The sequence below is a fragment of the Ahaetulla prasina genome, chromosome 7 (genome assembly GCF_028640845.1).
Source record: "Ahaetulla prasina isolate Xishuangbanna chromosome 7, ASM2864084v1, whole genome shotgun sequence".
NCBI lineage: Eukaryota > Metazoa > Chordata > Lepidosauria > Squamata > Colubridae > Ahaetulla > Ahaetulla prasina.
The window spans coordinates 83,971,827-83,992,403 of NC_080545.1; the positions used below are offsets into that span (position 1 = coordinate 83,971,827).

The window sequence follows — 20,577 nt, forward strand, 5'->3', positions numbered from 1 at the left end:
CATTTATGATGGTTGCTTCTGACCTTCTGACGAGCAAAGTCCATGGGAGAACCAGATTCACTTAACAAGCATATTTCTAATTTAAGAACTTCAGGGATTCATTTAACAAATACACCGGAAAAAGTCGTAAAATGAGACATAATTCACTTAACAAATTTCTCACAATTTCTAAATAAATTTTGGGCTCATTTGTGTATTACAATGGTTTTGCTGAAAACGGGCATTCCAATTTTCTGCAAAACCAGCTCATAGTGAACCTTTGATTCACATAACAACTGTGGTGTTAAGACTATTGCAGAAAAGGTCATAAAATCAGGCTGGTTATTTGACCAACCTACTTTATGTATGTCATGAGTTACGACCGTGACGGACAAGCTCCATTGTGGTCGTAACTTGAGGACTACCTGTATTAGAGGCTTAAATCCAGTAGTTAGCACTTTCTCCAGGTGGAGAAAGCTAATACATTACACTCTACCAGCATGCGTGATACACTAGGGCAGGGGTCTGCAAACTTGGCTCTTTTAAGACTTGTGGACTTCAACTCCCAGAGTTCCTCAGCCAGGCTTTGCTGGCTGAGGAACTCTGGGAGTTGAAGTCCACAAGTCTTAAAAGAGCCAAGTTTGCAAACCCCTGCACTAGGGCAAAATGTAATAAACATCATTCCCCCATCAATTACCTTAAATGAGCATCTCTCTAGGGTAGAGATGGAAAGAATCAATTGTTAGCTTTGTCTCAAAGTTATTATCCTCCTCCTGTCCCATTTGTAAATACAAATGAGAAATCCTAGGACAGGGATGGCTAACCTTTTCTGGACCAAGTGCCCAAAAAGTACCCGAACCTCCAAAATGCAATGCGTGGATGCCCCCCTGTGCATGTACCATGCCCCCTGCACATGTGCGTGTGTCCCCCCACATGCACCCCACCCCTGGTGCATGTGTGTGTGTGTCGTCCTTATGCGCCCCGCCCCCACGCATGCATGGCAGAGACCCAAAGACCAGTTGGCTGGCGGGAGGTGTGTGCGCATGTGTGGCGAAGCTGAACTGGGGTGACGGCTTGCATGCCCACAGAGACGATGCTTCGTGCTATCTCTGGACCGCGTGCCATAGGTTCGCCTTCACGGTCCTAGGAAGTCCTTCAGGAGTGATGAGTTCAAGTTCTGTTTGAGGTCCATGTGAAAATAGCAGTCCAGGCTCAATGTAAGGACTGCAGTGCACTTTGTCACCGCAGAAGAAGAGCTGTTGTTGCCAACAGAAACAGGAGCAAAGTTGAGGAGGCTGAAATTGCTGCAGCTCCTCCACAATCTTGGGCATTTTCCTGAAAAAGAGAAGGCCAGCAGGTGGTCAGCAACCCTAGTAGTAGGGTAGGGTTGGCTCCATGGGAAATGAAGCAGATTTTATGGTGACAAGGGTATTGTTATACATATAATTCTATAATTTCTGCAAATTATTCTGTAACTGAAAGCTAACAGATCTTACCTCTGGATGGAATGCATGGCAGCTGTCTGGTCGGCGTCTTGGTTTCTGAGAGCGCATCCTGTCGCATTTCACCGAACTGTTATGTACGCAGCTATTAAGGCTAATAGCAGTGTTTAGAAGTGGAGAAATAGGGACATCTTACTTAAAATATCTAGCGTCAGCGGATGCTGTGCTGGCCAATAATTTAAATTTGCGACTAAAAATACCAGCTAGCCTACAGAAATGTATTTCCATCACATACATAGCATTTCCTGATGCTCAAGCTAAGCAGGAGGCTTCAGCCCACATGGATAATATTTCAGCCACAGGACAAGCCTACCCACAAAATTTCCTAAGTATTTTTCTGCTACCTGTTAGTAGTTCCGGTTGAGATGAGCTGGAATTAGTGACCATGTTTTAACAGAAATATCCTCAGATCACATTGAAACTGACCGGACTTCATCATAACCAAACTGGCCCACTTTATTTGTCATGACTTTTAGCTTGATTGAAGCCACTGGGGATGGCTGCATACCCTGCATAGCCTTCCTGGATGGGCTGCAGGCTGAATCTGTTGAAAGCAATGGCTTTTACCTAGTCTTGGGACATAGCCTGCAAGTTGTTTTCCTCATTGTGCTGAACTAAAACTTATCAGCTAAAGACCAGATGTAATGTTTCATTAGATACATTTTCTGCATGCTTTATCTTTTCTCACCCACACACTGGTTCAGGGTGAACATTTCCAAGTTATTATAAAGAGTTAGTCTCAGCAGGCGGGAGCTGAACTTGGAAACTAAGTCTTTGAAAGCTAAACAAGATTGAGATAGGAGGCTACTGGAGAATCCTAGAATTAGCAATGATGGATATGGATTGTCAAGAAAACTTCATGGATGTATGAATGAAGTAGTTGACAGGAGCTAAATTTAAGTCAAGGGAGTCTTTTTTTTAATCCTGAGCATGCTGGTTCTGCTAAGTTCCCTGCAGTTTCTAGGTTAGAGTGGTAATATTTTTATTTTGGCAGTTGTACCAAGCCATTTATAGCAGCGGCAGGGGTGAAATGCTCCCGATTCGGACCGGATCGCGCAACCCAGTAGCAATGTTTCTTTTATGTACACTGAGAGCATATGCACCAAGACAAATTCCTTGTGTGTCCAATCACACTTGGCCAATAAAAAATTCTATTCTATTCTATTCTATTCTATTCAATGGGAGTAGACAGTTTGTAGAACCAGTAGGAAAAATCCCTGCCGGCCCCACTGCCCAGCCTCGCTGTTCCTCTTCTCTGTCCCTGAAGCGCTCGGTGGTGATATAGCTGCAAACGGCCTTAAATGACTGCCGCGGCACTTCAAAGGGCCGCACTACAGATGACCAGCGCTGCAGGCAGCTAGTAGACCAGTGCCTCTATTTTTAAAGAAGGTAGACCGGTGCCTGCCAAAAAAAGGCACTTGGTAGACTGGGGCCTCTATTTTTAAAGAAGTTAGACTGGTGCCTCAGTAAAAGGCAATTGGTAGACCAGGGCCCCTATTTTTAAAGAAGGTAGACTGGTGCCTGCCAAAAAAAAGGCATTTGGTAGACCGGTGCCTCTCAGTACAACGCAATTGGTAGACTGAAGCCTCTATTTTTAAAGAAGGTAGACTGGTGCCTCCCAAGTTTTGTATACTTTATTATTTTTATTATTTATTATTATTGACCATGCCCATTCAGTCACCTGACCACCAAGCCACACCCACCAATTAAGCCACGCCCACAGAACCAGTAGGGAAAATTTTTAGATTTCACCCCTGAGTAGACCCCACTCCAGGAGAAGGTTACTGCAAAATCCCCATTTCCTCCCAGTCAGCTGGGACTTGGGAGGCAGAGAATAGATGGGGGCAGGGCCAGTCAGAATTTTTACTACTGGTTCTCCAAACTACTCAAAATTTCTGCTACCAGTTCTCCAGAACTGGTCAGAACCTGCTGAAACCCACCTCTGGTGCCAATCCAACCAAGTAGTTAGACTATAGTAACTCATGCAGATCCAGAAATGTAGGTTACTGGTAATTGCATAAATCCTGATTTAGAGTAAATTCTTGGGTAAAACTGGAGTGCCAACACACTTGATAAAGTAGTTTGTGCACTAGAGATAAAATCAAAAGCATTTTGCTTTTATTGTTGTAGTTTTTAATAGAACTACCTGTCCTTCTATATCATCCACAGACCTTTAAAATTAAAATTTGGAAAGCAGCAAGACTTATTTTTCCCCATTTACCTTCATAAAAAAGATTTATGGAAACTAGAAAAGCAAACACATTTTACTTTGTCTAAAGTGTAACAAGCAATAATAAATTACTGTAAATAGCAACTAGCAATATAGTACTACTTTGGAGTGGTGTGGTGGCCTAGAAGTGGAGCTCTTGCCTCACAATCAGGAGGCTGTGAGTTTGATCCTAGGTAGGTAGAAGCAGATATTTCTCTCTCTGGGCACACTGGGAATATATCTGCTGAAAGAAACTCCGCATTGGCGACAGGAAGGGCATCTGGCCAGTAAACATTCAGCTCCATTCAGTTGCCCAGACTCCACCCCGCAAGGGATCATGGGGTCGTTAAAAGAGGATGAATATACGGTAGTACGATTTCAACTTCACTTTTTAAAAGTACCGTTTTCATTCCGCCTTTAAGCAGAAGCATGTTCTATTAATCCTTTCTAGAGTTATGAAGGAAAATGCTAGATTCGTACTTCATTTGTGCTAATGAACTGCCAAAGCATTACAGTCCAGTACAGGGAATTGCCAGGGAAAAGATATATTTGACTTCTTTAGCTTGCAAGACAAAAGCTGGGAAGATGCTGCAGTCACAGGTGGCATCGGTTACCAAGAGCAGAAGGTTGCTGTTCATAACTTGCTGCGCCAAAAACATCCTGCAAGATTGAAAAAAAAAGATGAGAAGGGGTGTTTAATTGGGTAGCCCCCAGTGGTGAAACCTAAATTTCTTTCCTACCATTTTTGTGGGTGTGGCTTGGTGGGCGTGGCTTGGTGGTGGGGGTCATGTGACTGGGTGGGCGTGGCTATATGATTGGGGGATCAAAAGACAGAAACTCACTAACAATGTCCTGCTGGAGCAGGGTTGGACTAGATGACTGCAGGTCCCTTCCATCCCTGAGAAACAACATTATATTTTTTTCCAAATATTATTTGTATTAAGAATTTTAATTACAGTAATAAAAACTATTACAAAGTAAACTTTGAGAAAGACAAGAGAATGGGAAGAAAGTGTAAGAAAAGAGAAAAAAAGAGTATGTCATGAAAAAGAAATACATTTAAAAGGAAGCGACATCCAACCGTTGTCACAAGTATAAATAATTTTAATACCCTTCGCCCTCCATAAGGTTAAATAAATATGTCTTCATCAAGTCAATTTGGGAAGTTGCAATCTGCAAATCTTAACGTTGCCAAGACTTACCCTTGGACTAGATCAGGGGCGTCAAACTCAATTTCATTGAGGGCCGCATCAGGGTTGTGTTTGACTTTGGAGGCCGGGGTGGGCGTGGCCAGGGTGGGCGTGGCCAGCTTGACATCACTCGTGTTGGGGGCGTCTGTGGTAGCCCAAGTGCTCTGCTGGCAAAAACCGGAGCTCCATTTTCAGCTGTGACGGCCTCCTGCCACCCTCTGCCAGTGAAAACGGAGCTCGGGGAGGCGATGTTCCCCCCGAGCTCCGTTTTCACTGGCAGAGGGTGGCAGGAGGCTGTCACAGCTGAAAATGGAGACTGGGAGGGCCACACATGTTTGCTGTCAGAGGCACTGTGGGCCGGCCCTTTGCTGTTTCTAGAGTGGCCCCGTGGGCCAGATTTAAGCACCCCTGGGCTAGATCCTTCCAGCCCAACGAGGATAAATTTTGTTTATACTAGATCCAATTATCTCAGAATTAGTTGAAAAAGGGCAGAGTCATAATTTTTAAATGGTGGACTGACACTGCAAACCAAGCCCAGCCCCCTTCGAACATGCATGGGTGTCCCTCCAAAATACATAATGCTGGGGGTGGGACTCGGATCTTGTTGCTATTCCCAAAATGCTTGTAGAGTTTGTCAGCCCCTTATTAGATAAATTGGCCCCACTTTTGATTTGCCATAACATGTTGTGGGTCACAGGAACAGAAACTACCTCCCCAACATTACCTTATACCAGTGATGGCGAACCTACTTGGGGATGGTGGGACCGGAAATTGGCAAACGGGCCACTTTCGGCCTCCGGAGGGTCTCCGGGGGTGGTGGGGAGGAAGGCCGTTTTTGTCCTCCCCAGACTCCTAGAGAGGCTCTGGAGGCTGGGGACTGTAAAAAACAGGCCTTCCAGTCCCACCGGAAGTTGGCAAACGGTCCATTTCTGGCCTCCAGAGGGCCTCCGGGGGTGTGCGGGAAGGCCGTTTTTGCCCTCCCCAGACTCCTAGAAAGGCTCTGGAGCCAGGTGAGAGAGAAAAATGGGCCTACTGGGCCATCGCATGCCAGGAGCAGGGGGGAACATGGGGAGGGTTGCGCACATATGCGCGGGGACGGGGCACATAGAATTATGTGTGTTGGCACATGCACACATGACCCATCATCCCCCCCTCCTGGCACGCGATGGCAAAAGGGTTAGCCATCACTGCCTTATATTATGAAGTCAGCGATGGTGTAGCTTCATTTCATTTTTTAGATACATTAGCTGGCTGGCTGCCTAACTTAGTCAATTATCAAATTGAATTCACTTGCTTCCACTCATCTATAAAAATACTTTGGACCTAAAAATATCTATTGCAGTGATGCTAACCTTTTTGCTACCACGTGCCAGGAGGGGGGGGGGATTGCGCATGCGTGCGCGTGTGCCCACACCCATAATTCTATGCACCCCACCCCCACGCATGCATGCACAGCTCTCCCCTCCCCCCGCTTCTGACATGTAATGGCCCAGTAGGCCCATTTTTCTCTCTCACCTGGCTCCAGAGCCTCTCTATGAGTCTGGGGGGGGATGGGGTGGAAATGGCCTTCCCCATCCCCCTGGGGGCCCTCCGGAGGCCAGAAACAGCCCATTTACCAACTTCCTGTTGGACAGGAAGTGATGTTTTTTGCTGTCCCTAGCCTCCAGAGACTCCTAGAGAGGCGCTGGAGGCTGGGGACAGCAAAAACATCACTTCCTGTCCAACCGGAAGTTGGTAAATGGGCTGTTTCTGGCCTCCGGAGGGCCTGGGTGTGTGTGGGAAAGGTAGTTTTCCACACACACCCAGACTCATAGAGAGGCTCTGGAGCCAGGTGAGAGAGAAAAATGGGCCTTCCCCACCACCACCCAGGCCCTCTGGAGGCAGGAAACAGCCTGTTTCCCTACTTCTGGTGGTCCAGAAGGCCCAAAAATCAGATGGCCGGCATGCACATACGTGCCGTGGCTAAGCTTGCATGCTCACTGATGTGGCTACGCGTGCCATAGGTTCACCATCATGGACCTATTGTGTTTCAAGGTAAGGAAAGTGAAGAGAAGGGGATGAAAAGTTGGATCCCAAAGCTCTTTTTTTATAGTCTTTGGTGAAGACTCTCTCTATATAAAAGCCAAATACCAGTCATTCATCATGAAATCTCTAGAATGGTAAAGCCTACAAACCTGAAATTTGGCACATATGTTTCTCTTGGCTTCTAGGTACTCGCTAAGAAAGGATTTTTCAAAATGACCATCAGATCATTAGTATTTCATATGCAGTATTATATTCACACACTCTGATGCTAAGGAGTTAGATGTTCTACTCCCCCTCCCCACCTGAAAGGAACTCTGTCCCAACTGCCAGTTGCCTTATATTAATTCGCTCTGATGCTACCCCTCTAGTAAACCGGGAGTGGGCGTGGCCAGCGCGTGACTCATTCGGTCTGTGGGCTGGGACATCCTACTCCCCCTCCCCCTCTGTTCCAACCGCCAGTTGCCTTACATTAATACGCTCTGATGCTACGGAGCTACACATTCTACGTTAAGTTTCAGGGTTTAACTGTCAATTTATCATGCCCAATCACATAGTTTCGTAGCTAAGTATGGGCATCCAGCTAGTGTATAATAAATTATTTTGAGTGAAGTTGGCGGTTGAACAATTATAAAGAATTTATTAGAATGACTGGTAACCAATCTGGTATGTATAGACAGCCAAAGAACCTAAATACTTTATTACATCGACTTGTCTTTGTTTTCTATAAATTACTTTCTCATGTAACAATAATGTGGCACAGTAGCTTGATAGACAAAGTTAAGAGGTATTTGTAAGTCACCTCATGGGAGCCACAGTGCTCTGCTGCCCTCTACTGGAAATGTATAGGTACAATTGAATCGTGATAAAATCTAGAGAAAGGGATACTTTTAGTTTAATATTAAATGCCACCAGAAATTTTTGACCTTGGATCAGTATACTGGTGGAAGTTTCATTTAAGTTTTCATATGAACAGGTTTTTCTGAAGACCATCCTGTAAAAGAGTATAACGCTGGTCACTTGGTGTGAATTAACTTCTTTTTCTAAAGCTAATATCTGTATACTAAGTTTTTTTTTCTACCAGGGCAACCTGATCTACCCATATATTGGACGGAGCCTACTACTTCCGCTTTCACCTTTCAGCCCCAATCCAGGAGCCTTCACAGGCAGCCGTTTTTGCAACAAATTATTTTTGTGTTAAATATGAACTTAACACATCTATATACTCGTTTTCTAGCAGTAGTGACATTGCAATCAACTCAGGGAGACTTTGTTTCAGCCATTTCCTTCCATACATCAATGCCACCATAGATTACGGAGCTGCAAGGATCACGTAGGTGCTTTGACAGAATGCCAGTCCAAATATAGGAGGCAGTTACAGCAAGCCTGGTTGATGGCCGTCAAGATGCTCATTCCACTCAAAAAAGACTCCGTACCGAGGCAGTCATTACAACTACAGGTAAGTCCTTGATTTACAACCTGTTGCTTAGCAACAGTTCAAAAGTCCAATGGACTCCCCCAAAAGGACTTACGACCTGGTTCCAAAGTTCTGATGGCTTCCAGTTTTTAGCAAAACTGGTTCATAGCAAACAATGGGTAAGGGGACGCAGTGGCTTAGTGGCTAAGATGCTGAGCTTGTCGATCGAAAGGTCGGCAGTTCAGCGATTCGAATCCCTAGTGCTGCGTAATGGGGTGAGCTCCCGTTACTTGTCCCATCTTCTGCCAACTTAGCTGTTCGAAATCATGTAAAAAATACAAGTAGAAAAATAGGGACTACCTTTGGTGGGAAGGTAAGAGCGTTCCGTCGCCTTTGGTGTTTAGTCATGCCAGCCACATGACCACGGAGATGTCTTCGGACGGTGCTGGCTCTTCGGTTTTGAAACGGAGATGAGCACCGCCCCCTAGAGTCGGGAACGACTAGCACATATGCGCAAGGAGAACCTTTACCTTTAAACAATGGGTTCACTTAATGACTAAGGCGTTTGCTTAAAAACTACGGTTCCTTAACAACCGCTTCAGAAAAGGTTGTAAAATTGGATTGGTCACATGGGTGATCCACTTTACAGTCAGGCTCCATTATGGTCGTAAGTCAAGGACTACTAGTATTAGGTAGCTCCTTCCACTAAGCATTTGTGTTTGTGTGTCTGTATGGGAGCCTTTGGGACAGCTGCGCCATACTGGCTTTGGGCTTTTGTTTTTTTCTAAAATAAATATTCATAAATTACCAGGGATCTTCTCTATCACCTTCATTCCTCATAGCTCACATGTTTCTGTCCCTAATATGTTACTCTTTACTTTTCTCTCCCAAGAACAGAAGTTGTTAGTTCAAAGCACCTTCAACAAACTTGTGGAAGTTCTCCATTATATATGCTTTTCAACTATTTCCAAGCAACTTGCATCTTCAGCCAGTAGTTCTTCATTTTGGTAGCTCTCGTGGCCTTCCAAGCTTTCATATCAGCACCATCTAAGTCAGGGGTCTGCAAACTTGGCACTTGTGGACTTCAACTCTCAGAGTTCCTCAGCCAGCTTTAAAAGAGCTACGTTTGCAGACCCCTGATCTAAGTAATCAGCTACTCACTTTCAAATATTTTCAGGTTATAAAAATGTTTTTTTAAAAACAAATTAAAGCGGGAATGTGGCAGGCGTTACAGCAGTGGTAGTCAACCTGGTCCCTACCGCCCACTAGTGGGCGTTCCAGCTTTCATGGTGGGCAATAGGGGTTTTGTCTGATACTGAAGCACTTTCCTTTTTTTTAATTTAATTGACTTTTTAAAAAAATATCATAGCATTATTTAAAAATATTTTCATTAGGTTTTCATAAAATTCCCCTTGACAATTTAAATTTCTGAAAATGTACTATTTTTATCGCCCGCATGTAAGTTTAGTTCATGTTACGTAAGTGAAACTGAATGGCGCTATAGTGTGACTGCAAACTAAAGAGCCTCGTCCCAGAATAGCTTGCGGATCTCCCCCCACACCACCCAGCCAACAGACAAGCAGAGCTGGTAGCCGGTGCCCCCCCGAAACCCAATCCATGATGTGTGAGAGGCATGTGCAGACGACGATACACGGGTCATTACTGTGGAACCAGTGGGTGGTTAGAAAATTTTACTACTAACAGAGATACAAAAATGGGCGGTAGGTATAAAAAGGTTGACTACCCCTGCGTTTCAGGAAAGCATGAAGCGTTCCAAGAAGATGGCAAATAACTGGGTCAACAGCTTTTATTTTTGAAGAATTAATTTTCTTCATTTTCTAAGTATACAAAGGTAGTTTATTGTTAAGATAGTGGACAAGATGAAAACTCTCTATGTTTAACCAGTCTTGTTTATTCTTGTGTCCCACCCTACAGTGATGTTGAGTGCTATGTACTCCACCATGAGAATAAGCAATCTCACAAAATACAATAATTGCCAGATGGGTTAGAGGTTTTCTTATGAGAATTGAAATCATTGTGCTCGTTGTACAAGGACAGACTTACTGAGATTTTTATCTGTAACAATCCCCACGGAATTAAAAGACTTGAAAAATATTTCATCTGATTCTAAACAGAAAGAGTTCCAATGTGTCAGTCCTACAAAGTAGACAAGACTATGAAACTATATGAAACCAATTCCATGAATGCCAAAACTACTTTTACTAAACAGATATAATAACAACTGAAGATAGTTTACAAGCTTGAATATACTTCCTCCCTCCCTTTATGTGAACTAGAAAAGGGCTTCTCTGAGACATTTTCTCAAGTTACTTTCTTGGCCCAGACTCAAGCCCCTTTTATTGGGTGTCTGTCTGTCTGTCCTTCCATCTGTTCCACCTATCCACCCATCCGTCCCATCCGTTCGTCCGTCCCATCCATCCATCCGTCCCATCCATCCATCCATCCCATCGCATCCATCCATCCATCCACCCATCTGTCCCATCCATCCATCCATCCATCCATCCATCCGTCCCATCCATCCATCCATCTGTCCCATCCATCCATCCATCCATCCATCCCATCCATCCGTCCGTCCGTCCGTCCGTCCATAAGTCTTAAAGGGACCAAGGTTGGAGACCCCTGGTCTAATCTCCTCCCTCCCTCCCTAATATCTAATCTGTATGGTTACCTATCTTACTCTGGACAGCAAACAAAATTTAAAATATAAAAACAATTAAATTAATATATACAAATATGTAGTAGCCAAGAATAAAGTGCCCATCATAATGATTAAATTAACCACTAAATGGGTCCCTGAATAAACTTGGGGCTCTACTTCCAGGCACAAACCTCTTCATAAGTCTTTAAGGACTTATGAAAAGTCCAGCAGGTTTGGGGTCATCCTGATCTCCGGAGGGAGAATGTTCAAATGTGGGTAGAGGCTCTTCCTCCTGTCCTTCAAGGCCACTCCCTCTTCCTTCTACACAGAAAGTTAGGAACCAGAAAGAGTACCTGTCTCCAGGTACTACCCATCTAATGAGGGTAGGACAGGGTGATGATTTCTGTAGCTGAACTTAAGTGCCAGGTGCATGTAGAAGGCAACAGTCAGGATCTTAAACCAGGATTTATTATTTTGCTCTTTTAGTGCTGGCAATAACAAGTAACATGTATGGATGGGAAGAAAAGGGGCAAAATTCTAGGTTGTCCTTGAGAAGCACAGATAAAGACCGTTCTCTTACTTCTGACAGGCTCCACACTCAATCAGTCCATTGGCCTCTTTGATAGCAGGCTCATACACAAACACAGGATATTCAGTGTCACAGGGTTGCAGCATGTCGTGTTTCTTATGTTTGTGAGCTAGAATGGAAAAAATAGAAGAGTCAGAGGGAGAAAATCAGGCCCAAGGAGAAGTGGAAAATGTAGAGAAACAAAATGCAAGGACACCCATGGCCACTAGATGATGCTGCTGAGCCAATGATTGAGGATGTCTTGAATTTATGATGCTAAATCTCCCTTCACCCTAGATATAAGGTACAGTTAAATCCTGTGCTAAAATTTTCAGAAAAGGTGACTTTTATGGACCAGTTAGAAAGTTTGAGAGTGCCTGTCCAACTCTGCTAAAAGGGAGGAGAAAAAGGGCAGGAAAAGACCTTTATAATTCTCCACAAATGTCTGTTCTTGGTTTAAAGGGACATTTGCATCTCTTAAAAAATGAATCAAAATAGATTTAAACAAATTGGTGCAATAAATCATGCGAGGCTCAATGCATCCAGCCAGTCTTTGGCATACACCTTACTGAAATAAATGAAATGAACATGGTTTAGACAAATCTATCTAATATAATGGAGATTGCAAGAGAGAAATGCCAAGTGACTCATTAAGCTTATTCTCGGCAGTTGATTCCCTGGGACCAGCATGACAGTGGGAACTTTTAATTCAAATAGCCAAAATACAGGGAAAGGCAATAAAGCTATAATACCAAGTCATTGTCCATATTCTTCCTAAAAGTAATTTCGGTAATAAACTTAACAAAGCAACCTCCCCAAAATGTCTACTTCTAGGATGACAAAAAAGTGATAACATTTAATCTAACTTGCCCATTTGTAATGAAAACTCCCCATGTTTGACCTGGGATGAGAAGGATAAGCAATTTTTATTCTTGCTTTGCAAAGGAATTCCTTTCAACTCAGATGCAATGTTTTATTACAGACTAATCTAACCAAGAAGCCGATAATCTCTTAGTTGCGTGGGATGTCAACCATCGGAGGTCAGTGGGATATCTTGAAGGGGGATGTAAGTTGATCAGATAAAGAGATAGTCCAGTTAATACATAACCTGACTGACAGGAGGGGGAAAAAAGTCACTAATCCAAAAGGGCCTGGGTAAGCCTCAGTGGTGGCGCAATGTTTGTTTAAGAATAGCAATTGCAAGACTATCATTTGCAAATACATGGCAATCTACACAAATAAAATTGCTGGCTCAATGCATCACAGGAGCCTGTTGTAGACAACACTGCTAGTATTTAACCTTTCTCTAATGACCTCTCAAAATAGTGTAAAATCACCCATCACCCATCTCCTTCCACTTATGACTGTATGACTGTAACTTTGTTGCTTGTATCCTTATGATTTATATTGATATTGTTTCCTGATTGCTTATTTGTACCCTATGACTATCATTAAGTGTTGTACCTTAGAATTCTTAAGGAACGTATCTTTTCTTTTATGTACACCGAGAGTGTATGCACCAAGACAAATTCCTTGTGTGTCCAATCACACTTGGCCAATAAAAAAATCTGTTCTATTCTAAATATTATTATTTATTGAGATTAATTAGATGCCCAGCTCCACTCTGAATAGTGTACAAAAGTTTTTTTAAAAAAAAGTAAAAATAAAGTAAAAATAAAAATAGCATGTTAGCATGACTATAGCTTTGTTGTTTAAATGATGTATGTTGATTGCCTTTAGAATCCTATTATGATTTATGTTGTTTGCTCATTTAGTATCCTATGACTATCACTGAATTTGTTATGATTTATGATGATTGTATTTTATGATTATGATCATGATTTATCATTTGCTGCTTGTATGCAGGCCAAGACAAATTCCTTGTGTGCCCAATCATACTTGACCAATAAAGAATTCTACTTCACTATGCTATCTACTAGGGAGAGGACCTTAAGGGAGATAGGCAAGAATTGTTCTGTAAGGAAAGATGGCTGAAACATCCTTTAAGTCCTGGGAAACAAGTGAATATTCAGAAGAGACCAGGTAGCTTCTCTCTAATTCATTGGGACATACGAAGGAAGGGGAAGTTAAAAGCACAACCAGGCTTGGAAGATTCTGCTGTTATAACCTAACCATTGTCCACTATGAAACTATGTGATCAGGCTTGATAAATTGACACTTACAGCTTGAAAATGAATGAGAAATTATGATCAGCCTCTCCTCTCTCCTTCTCTCCCTCAGCCTTGCCCCACAGATGCCTCTCCTCTTCCTTCCTTTCCTTCAGGCTGGCCCCATTGATCCTCTCCTATCCCCTTCTCTCCCTCAGCCTTGTCCCACAGAGGCCTCTCCTATCTTATCCCCTTCTCTCCCTCAGTCTAACTCCTTAGCATCAGAGCATTTTTCAGGTGGGGAGGGGGAGTAGAATGTCTAACTCCTTAGCATCAGAGTGTGTTAATAATAATATAAGAAATACTAATGATCTGATGATCATTTTGAAAAATCCTTTCTTAGTGAGCACCTAGAAGCCAAGAGGGACATACGTGGCAAATTTCAAGTTTGTAGGCTTTACGGTTCTGGAGATTTCATGATATATATAGATCTCAATAAAGTTTACTTCTACTCTGTTTAATGATCTGGTCTATTCTGAAGGTCTGACAGCAGAGCCATATATTCATATATAGATAGTCTTCCACTTACAACTATAATTGAGCCTGGAATTATGGTTGTAAATCATTAAGCGGGTCATCATATGATTGACGTTTTTGTGAGGGTCGAGAGTGAACCTGTGGTGGTTAAGCAAACCCATTGTCTGCAATGGATATTTTTTTTACCAGAGCTAAATGTTGCTTTCTGGCAAAATATTGTGGACACTGCAAACAGCTGTAAATGTGGACCAGTTGCTGAGTGTCCAAACTGCAATCACACAACTAGGGAGGACCGTTATCAGAACTCTGAAACCAGAACATATCTTTTTGGGGTCCATTGCAACTTCAAGTAGTTGTTCAGAGACTGGTTATAAGTTGAGGACTATGTGTAACGTGACTGTAGTTTAAAAACATGCAAAAACTGAATGAATATAATGATGGGAAAGCCATGAAGAAAATTCTTCCTTTTTTTTTTTCAAATCTGAAAAATGTAAAAATGAAAAAATGAAAAAAAAAATAGATGTTAAGATGGAGGATTTAGAAGAATGAGTGGAAGATTCATCTTAGTAATATATAAAAGAACCCGCACTCTTCTATTTTCTCATTTTTTTTAATTCTGCCATTGGTTCGATTTTTATGGACAGTAATAACCTGTTCCATATAATGCCCATTGATTTTATGAAGTTTTGTAGGAAAATCTATATATTTTGCCCCAGCTGCATCTATATATGTCACGTGTAGTTATGCCGCTATCAAGCTGGACATTAAAAAATAAAATAAAACATATTTAACTTCCATTGAATTGTGGCCTGATAATCAAGTAGAAAGTTATATTCCTGTTTCATCTTGAAATATTTAATCAGAATATGCATAAATTGCAATATTATGAACTTCGTCGTTAAATCTCATGCAAATCTTCTGATTCAGAAGACAAAAACTCTTTGTATGACAACACTACTTACCATGATGAAAAACGGATTTGGCTGTATTGTTCACATGGCGTAAGAAATGATGAGAATGAGTCCATCATGACATGCCCACAAGATGATGACACAACGTTATTGTGAAGAAACATGAAAGGGGGGCGAGGGGAGTGGAAAATGAAGAAAGAAAGAAAGAAATGATACGATGGTATGGTGGTTAAAGCTATACAAGGTCACAACTATTCTATATGACCGTGATGGCAATCCTATGGCACGGGTGCCAGAGGTGGCACACAGAGCCCTCTCTGCGGGCACATGCGCTGTCGACAGCTGCTCCTCTGCACATGCGCGCCGGTCAGCTGGTCTTCGCGGGCACTTGAGCGCTTGAAAACAGCCTGGAAAACAGCCAAAAAAACTGGCCATTTTTTGGCCCGTTTTCTGGTCCATCTTCCAGCTGTTTTCTGGCTGTTTTTAAGGCTGTTTTTTGGGCAAAAACGGCCTGAAAAGTGGCCTGAAAAACAGCCTGAGAAACAGCCAAAACCAGCCAAAAAACAGGCATGTGTGCCAGGGGTGAAATCCCCAATTTTTCCCTACCGGTTCTGTGGACGTGGCTTGGTGGGCGTGGCAAGGGAAGGATATTGCAAAATCTCCATTCCCACCCCACCCAGCCAGAGGTGGTATTTGCCGGTTCTCCAAACTGCTCAAAATTTCCGCTACCAGTTCTCCAGAACCTGTTAGAATCTGCTGGATTTCATCCCTGATGTGTATGCCGGCCAGCTGGTTTTCAGGTTTCCGGTGCTCCGGCATGCACACACACACACACACGCACGTTCCAGTTTGGGCACTCGGTGCCGAAAAGATTCGCCATTACTGCTATATGAGATATTCCAATGCTGTGTTATAAAGGTTTTAAAGGGGATGACCAGCACTTCAAAGTAGGTTTCTGGGCCCAATTCAAGGTACGTGTCATTATCTTTTAAGCTCTGCATGGGGTACTGGGATACATCCAGGATTGCTTTGCAAAAAGTGAAGGTGTCCACTCAGAAAAGTTCTTTTGAGGGCCTTCTCTCCCTTAATCATTCCTAGACAAGAGATCTTTATGCGGTCAATCCCCATTCTGTGGGAAATTATTTTCTTGGAGATTCAGGCTTCCTCAACCTTGCAAGATCCAATCTGGGTCCGTCACTGGGACCAGAGGTTTAGTCTTCTGAGCTTTTGGACTTGTGATGGAGCCCATCCTCAGGGAACTTCTCTCTACCAGAATGTGTGCTTTTTTCCCACTGGTTGTTGTTTCCTTATGCTGCCAAGTCCTTGGCTCCTAAATACCTGATAATCTGGTGGTAAATCAGCACTCCTGTTCAAGGAGCCTGTTTCCCAGCTTCTGGCATTTCCCTGGCTATCTTTGTACCTGCTCAGCCAACAATCTTAGTAGCTGCGGAATTGAATGTATATCCTTGTTCATTGCAATGTGAGACTACCAATGAGTTCAGGCCTCATACTCCTTGATTTACATCAGAGTACTACCACATCCCCATGCTGGGAATTGGAGTCTTTTGTTTTAACTGGACAACAACCTATAGGAGAAATTTTATACAGTATTTCTTAGCATGGTCAGCCTCCTCTGATCTAAACCGTGTTTAGATTTTAGAAAGCTATTAAAATGAAGATTGTGCCACCACTCTTGCCATGACCAATTATGAAAGTAAACACTGATCTCATTATACTGTTATATTTTCAAGTTTTAACTTTTGCTTTTGAACTGGTATCAATCTATTTATTTATTTATGGGAAAATAAATATGTAAATAACGTCTGTCTTCTCTCTGCCTCTCTATCTCACTCTTTTTCTATGTAACTATTTATATGGTTAATGTGATGATTGTCAAGATTTGGGGAAACGTATGCATTTATGACCCAACATGTGGTACAGTTCTTTTTTGAAATTGTTACTGTGGATTTAAAAAAAAAAAGTACTTAACATTAATAACACTTTGGAAATTTCAGGATATATTTTAAGAAATTATTCTTTTTTTTAACTTTTCTGATTTGCTTTGTCATTATGCACAATCTATAATCAACAAGACTAGAACTTTATTCTTTAAAAAGAAAAAAATAAAGTTAACCATTTTTATAATTTTAATAATCTATGAACCAGATTATTCTTCCAGTTAATAAAAGCCAAAGATCTTATGTTAATGTATTTCTAATTTAGGGTGGGGTGTTTTTTTTGGTGTCCACTACTGATATTTCCTCATGTGTTCCAACAAAAATATCTGAGCAAATTGGAATAAATGAACAGTTTCATTGACAATTTTCAATTGCCTCCTACCTATCTTCTGAGACAGCCTACTACAGACTAATCAATGCCATTAATTCTGGCCAAATTAATGCTGAGGTCAAAATGAGATGAATGAAATCCAAATGTAATATTCTTAACACTAACAAGTGACAATTCTTGCAGCTGTGCTAGATTGCATTATTACTTATAACCAGAGGTGGTATTTAGCCGGGTCATACCAGTTCAGGCGAACCGGTAGCAGAGAATGCTGGCGGGCCCGCCCCACCCCACCCCAGCGCTAGGCACGTTTTTGAGGCCGGGTGCATGCACGGAAGGTATGTATGCGCACGTGAAGTAAGCGTGCATGCGCGGGGCGCACCGGTGGTAACAAAATGTGAAACCCACTGCTGCTTATAACTTTTTCATCCAAACGGTGTGGCTGCTATGCATTTTCTGTAATCCTGCATACTCACCATCCGCCAAGTTATCCGTGTGCCAGAAACTAAAAATGTTAAATTCCGAAAGGAATCTGTCAAAGAAGAAAAATATGATGTAGTTTATGTCAGCCCAGAAGGGCAGAGGTGCTATAAAACAGGCAGGTACTTCTGATTTGCTGCTTAAAATTTGCCCTGAAGCCACACTTATTTCTTGCCTGAACCAGGCATTTAAAAATCCTTCTTCCTTACTTTTTGACTGGGTAAATTGTGACTTAATTCTCATAAAAATTAGTAGCCCTTCCAGTGGCATGGCTGTCATTAACACTGTGCTCTCAGAAGCTGGGAGGGAAATATTCTCAGTCACCTTGAAAGCCATCTGCTTGATCATAGTGAATCACTGGTATGTGATATAGAGCAACAGCTGTTGAGTATGCCTGACAAATTAATCTCTGCAAGTATCTTGGAATCTGGTTCCATGCTCAGAGGCATTTAGAGACAACCTTTTCATCTGAGACCCAGAGCATCGTTGAATGATGCTGCCCCAGATGTCTCTATTATTAGCAAATCTTTCTTACTAAAAAAATCCCTGGTCTCCCATTGATAAAGTGGCAGGGAAAGGAAATGGCCTTAACAGACGTGCTCGGGAACAAAATGGCCTCTTTCCAAATGTGTCTTCATTCACACAGATCACTTTAGAACAGGGGTGTCAAACTCGATTTCATTGAGGGCCGCATCAGGGTTGTGTTTGACCTTGTGGGGGGAGGGCAGGGTGGCATGGGCAGGGCAGGCATGGCCAGCTTGATGTCACTCCTGTTGGGGGCACCTGTGGTGGCCTGAGCACTCTGCCAGTAAAAACAGGCTTCCAAGCTCCATTTTTGGCTGCCATGGCCTCTTGCAACCCTCTGCCAGTGAAAACGGAGCTCAGCAATACCATAAAACAGGGGTCTCCAACCTTGGCAACGTTCAGACTTGTGGACTTCAATTCCCAGAATTCTTCAGCCAGCTTTGCTGGCTGAGGAATCCTGGGAGTTGAAGTCCACAAGTCTGAACGTTGCCAAGGTTGGAGACCCCTGCTATAAAAAGTTAAGAATATGCTTAATCTGAAGACCTCAACCATTCAATGCTTAACATACTAATTAAATTCTGAAACATGATTTCTTCAGATGCAATTTTCCGCTAGAATTCCCAAACATTCATACTCACATGAAGAAATCGGTGATCATCCATTTTGCTGCTGCCAATAATGTATAAATTGGCTGTTGAAACAAGAATGACTAAGTCTCAAAAGAAAAAGAAGCATCTTACATAGCGCACAATTTCAATTTTTGTTACCCTTAATAACTTAAATGGCTTTCTTTAAGAATCTGCAGGAATTATACAAAATGTATCCAAATCAGTTGTCTTTTCTACTAATGATAAATCAGAACGTTTAAGGAAAAAATATATAAAATATTTTGAAAATAAAGTTTTTCTAGTTGAAAAAGCTTAAAAGATTACGTATATAAGAAAAAAAAATCTAGTTATTTGTGGAGCTGAACAACCAATACCTCCCCTAAACAGCTGTTCTGATGTAGTACTGAAAATATTGTTCATTTTAGAATAGAATAGAATAACAGAGTTGGAAGGGACCTCGGAGGTCTTCTAATTTTTAGCGTAGGCAGGAAACCCTACAGACAAAAGGTTATCCAACATCTTCTTAAAAACTTCAAGTGTTGGAGCATTCACAACTTCCAGAGGCAAGTTGTTCCACTGATTAATTGTTCTAACTGTCAGGAAATTTTTCCTTAGTTCTAAGTTGCTTCTCTCCATGATTAGTTTCCACCCATTGCTTCTTGTCCTGCCCTCAGTGCTTTGGAGAATAGCTTGACTCCCTCTTTCTTGTGGCAGCCCCTCAAATATTGGAAAACTGCTATGATGTCTCCCCTAGTCCTTCTTTTCATTAAACTAGACATACCCAGTTCCTGCAACCGTTCTTCATTTGTTTTAGCCTCCAGTCCTCTAATCATCTTTGTTGCTCTTCTCTGCACTCTTTTAACAAAACCCAAAGTATTTTGGATAGTAAAGCTATCATTTTTTTGTCACAATAGGAATGATGATATGTATTGATGATGGGTTATATTAATATTACGTTGACTTTGTCTTCTTATGAATACTTCTGAGCTACTTTTGCTATAAATCTAAGTCTTCCTCATTTTGACCAGACAAATGAAGCCAAACTAATGCTATCATCTTCAGGATGTATAATTGATAATGTACTGTATGTGGTTAAAAGGTCCTTGCATTTCCACGCATATGCAATTCAATCTTAAAGACAAAGAGGCAACCATCTTAAGAGATTTGAGATCAGTTTGAATAAAAAGGAAGGAAGAAGGATCTGTTCAGTGGTGGGATTCAAATAATTAAACAACTGGTTCTCTGCCCTAATGACCAGCTGGGTAGGCGTGGCTCGGTGGTCATGTGACCGTGTGGGCATGGCCAACTCAACATCACTCGCATTGATGGGCACTTCACCTTAGCTGTTACAATGTAATAAGGGTTAACCAGTGAGGCAGTTTCTGTAAGGAGGGCAATAAAGTATAGGCTAGAAACAACACCAGAATGTTTCCTTCCTACCTTCCTTACAGGATTAGCCCTGTAAAGTGGAAAAAAACAAAATAAGATTTCTTCCAACAACCAGTTCTTCGAATTGCTTAGAAAGTTAACAACTGGTTCTCCCGAATAGATGTGAACTAGCTGAATCCGATCACTG

At 42.1% G+C, this 20,577-nt stretch overlaps 1 protein-coding gene across 1 annotated transcript in view; it reads right to left on the reverse strand.

The window, feature by feature from the left end:
- Window positions 1-1,011: 1,011 nt before the first annotated feature.
- CACNA2D4 (calcium voltage-gated channel auxiliary subunit alpha2delta 4) overlaps window positions 1,012-20,577 on the reverse strand; it is a 179,951-nt gene continuing 160,385 nt past the window's right edge. The window contains 7 exon segments of the mRNA XM_058190459.1: window positions 1,012-1,314; window positions 1,476-1,558; window positions 4,238-4,350; window positions 11,559-11,676; window positions 15,154-15,174; window positions 17,865-17,920; window positions 19,032-19,084. Coding sequence (XP_058046442.1) covers window positions 1,219-1,314; window positions 1,476-1,558; window positions 4,238-4,350; window positions 11,559-11,676; window positions 15,154-15,174; window positions 17,865-17,920; window positions 19,032-19,084 — 540 coding nt within the window. The 3' untranslated portion in view covers window positions 1,012-1,218.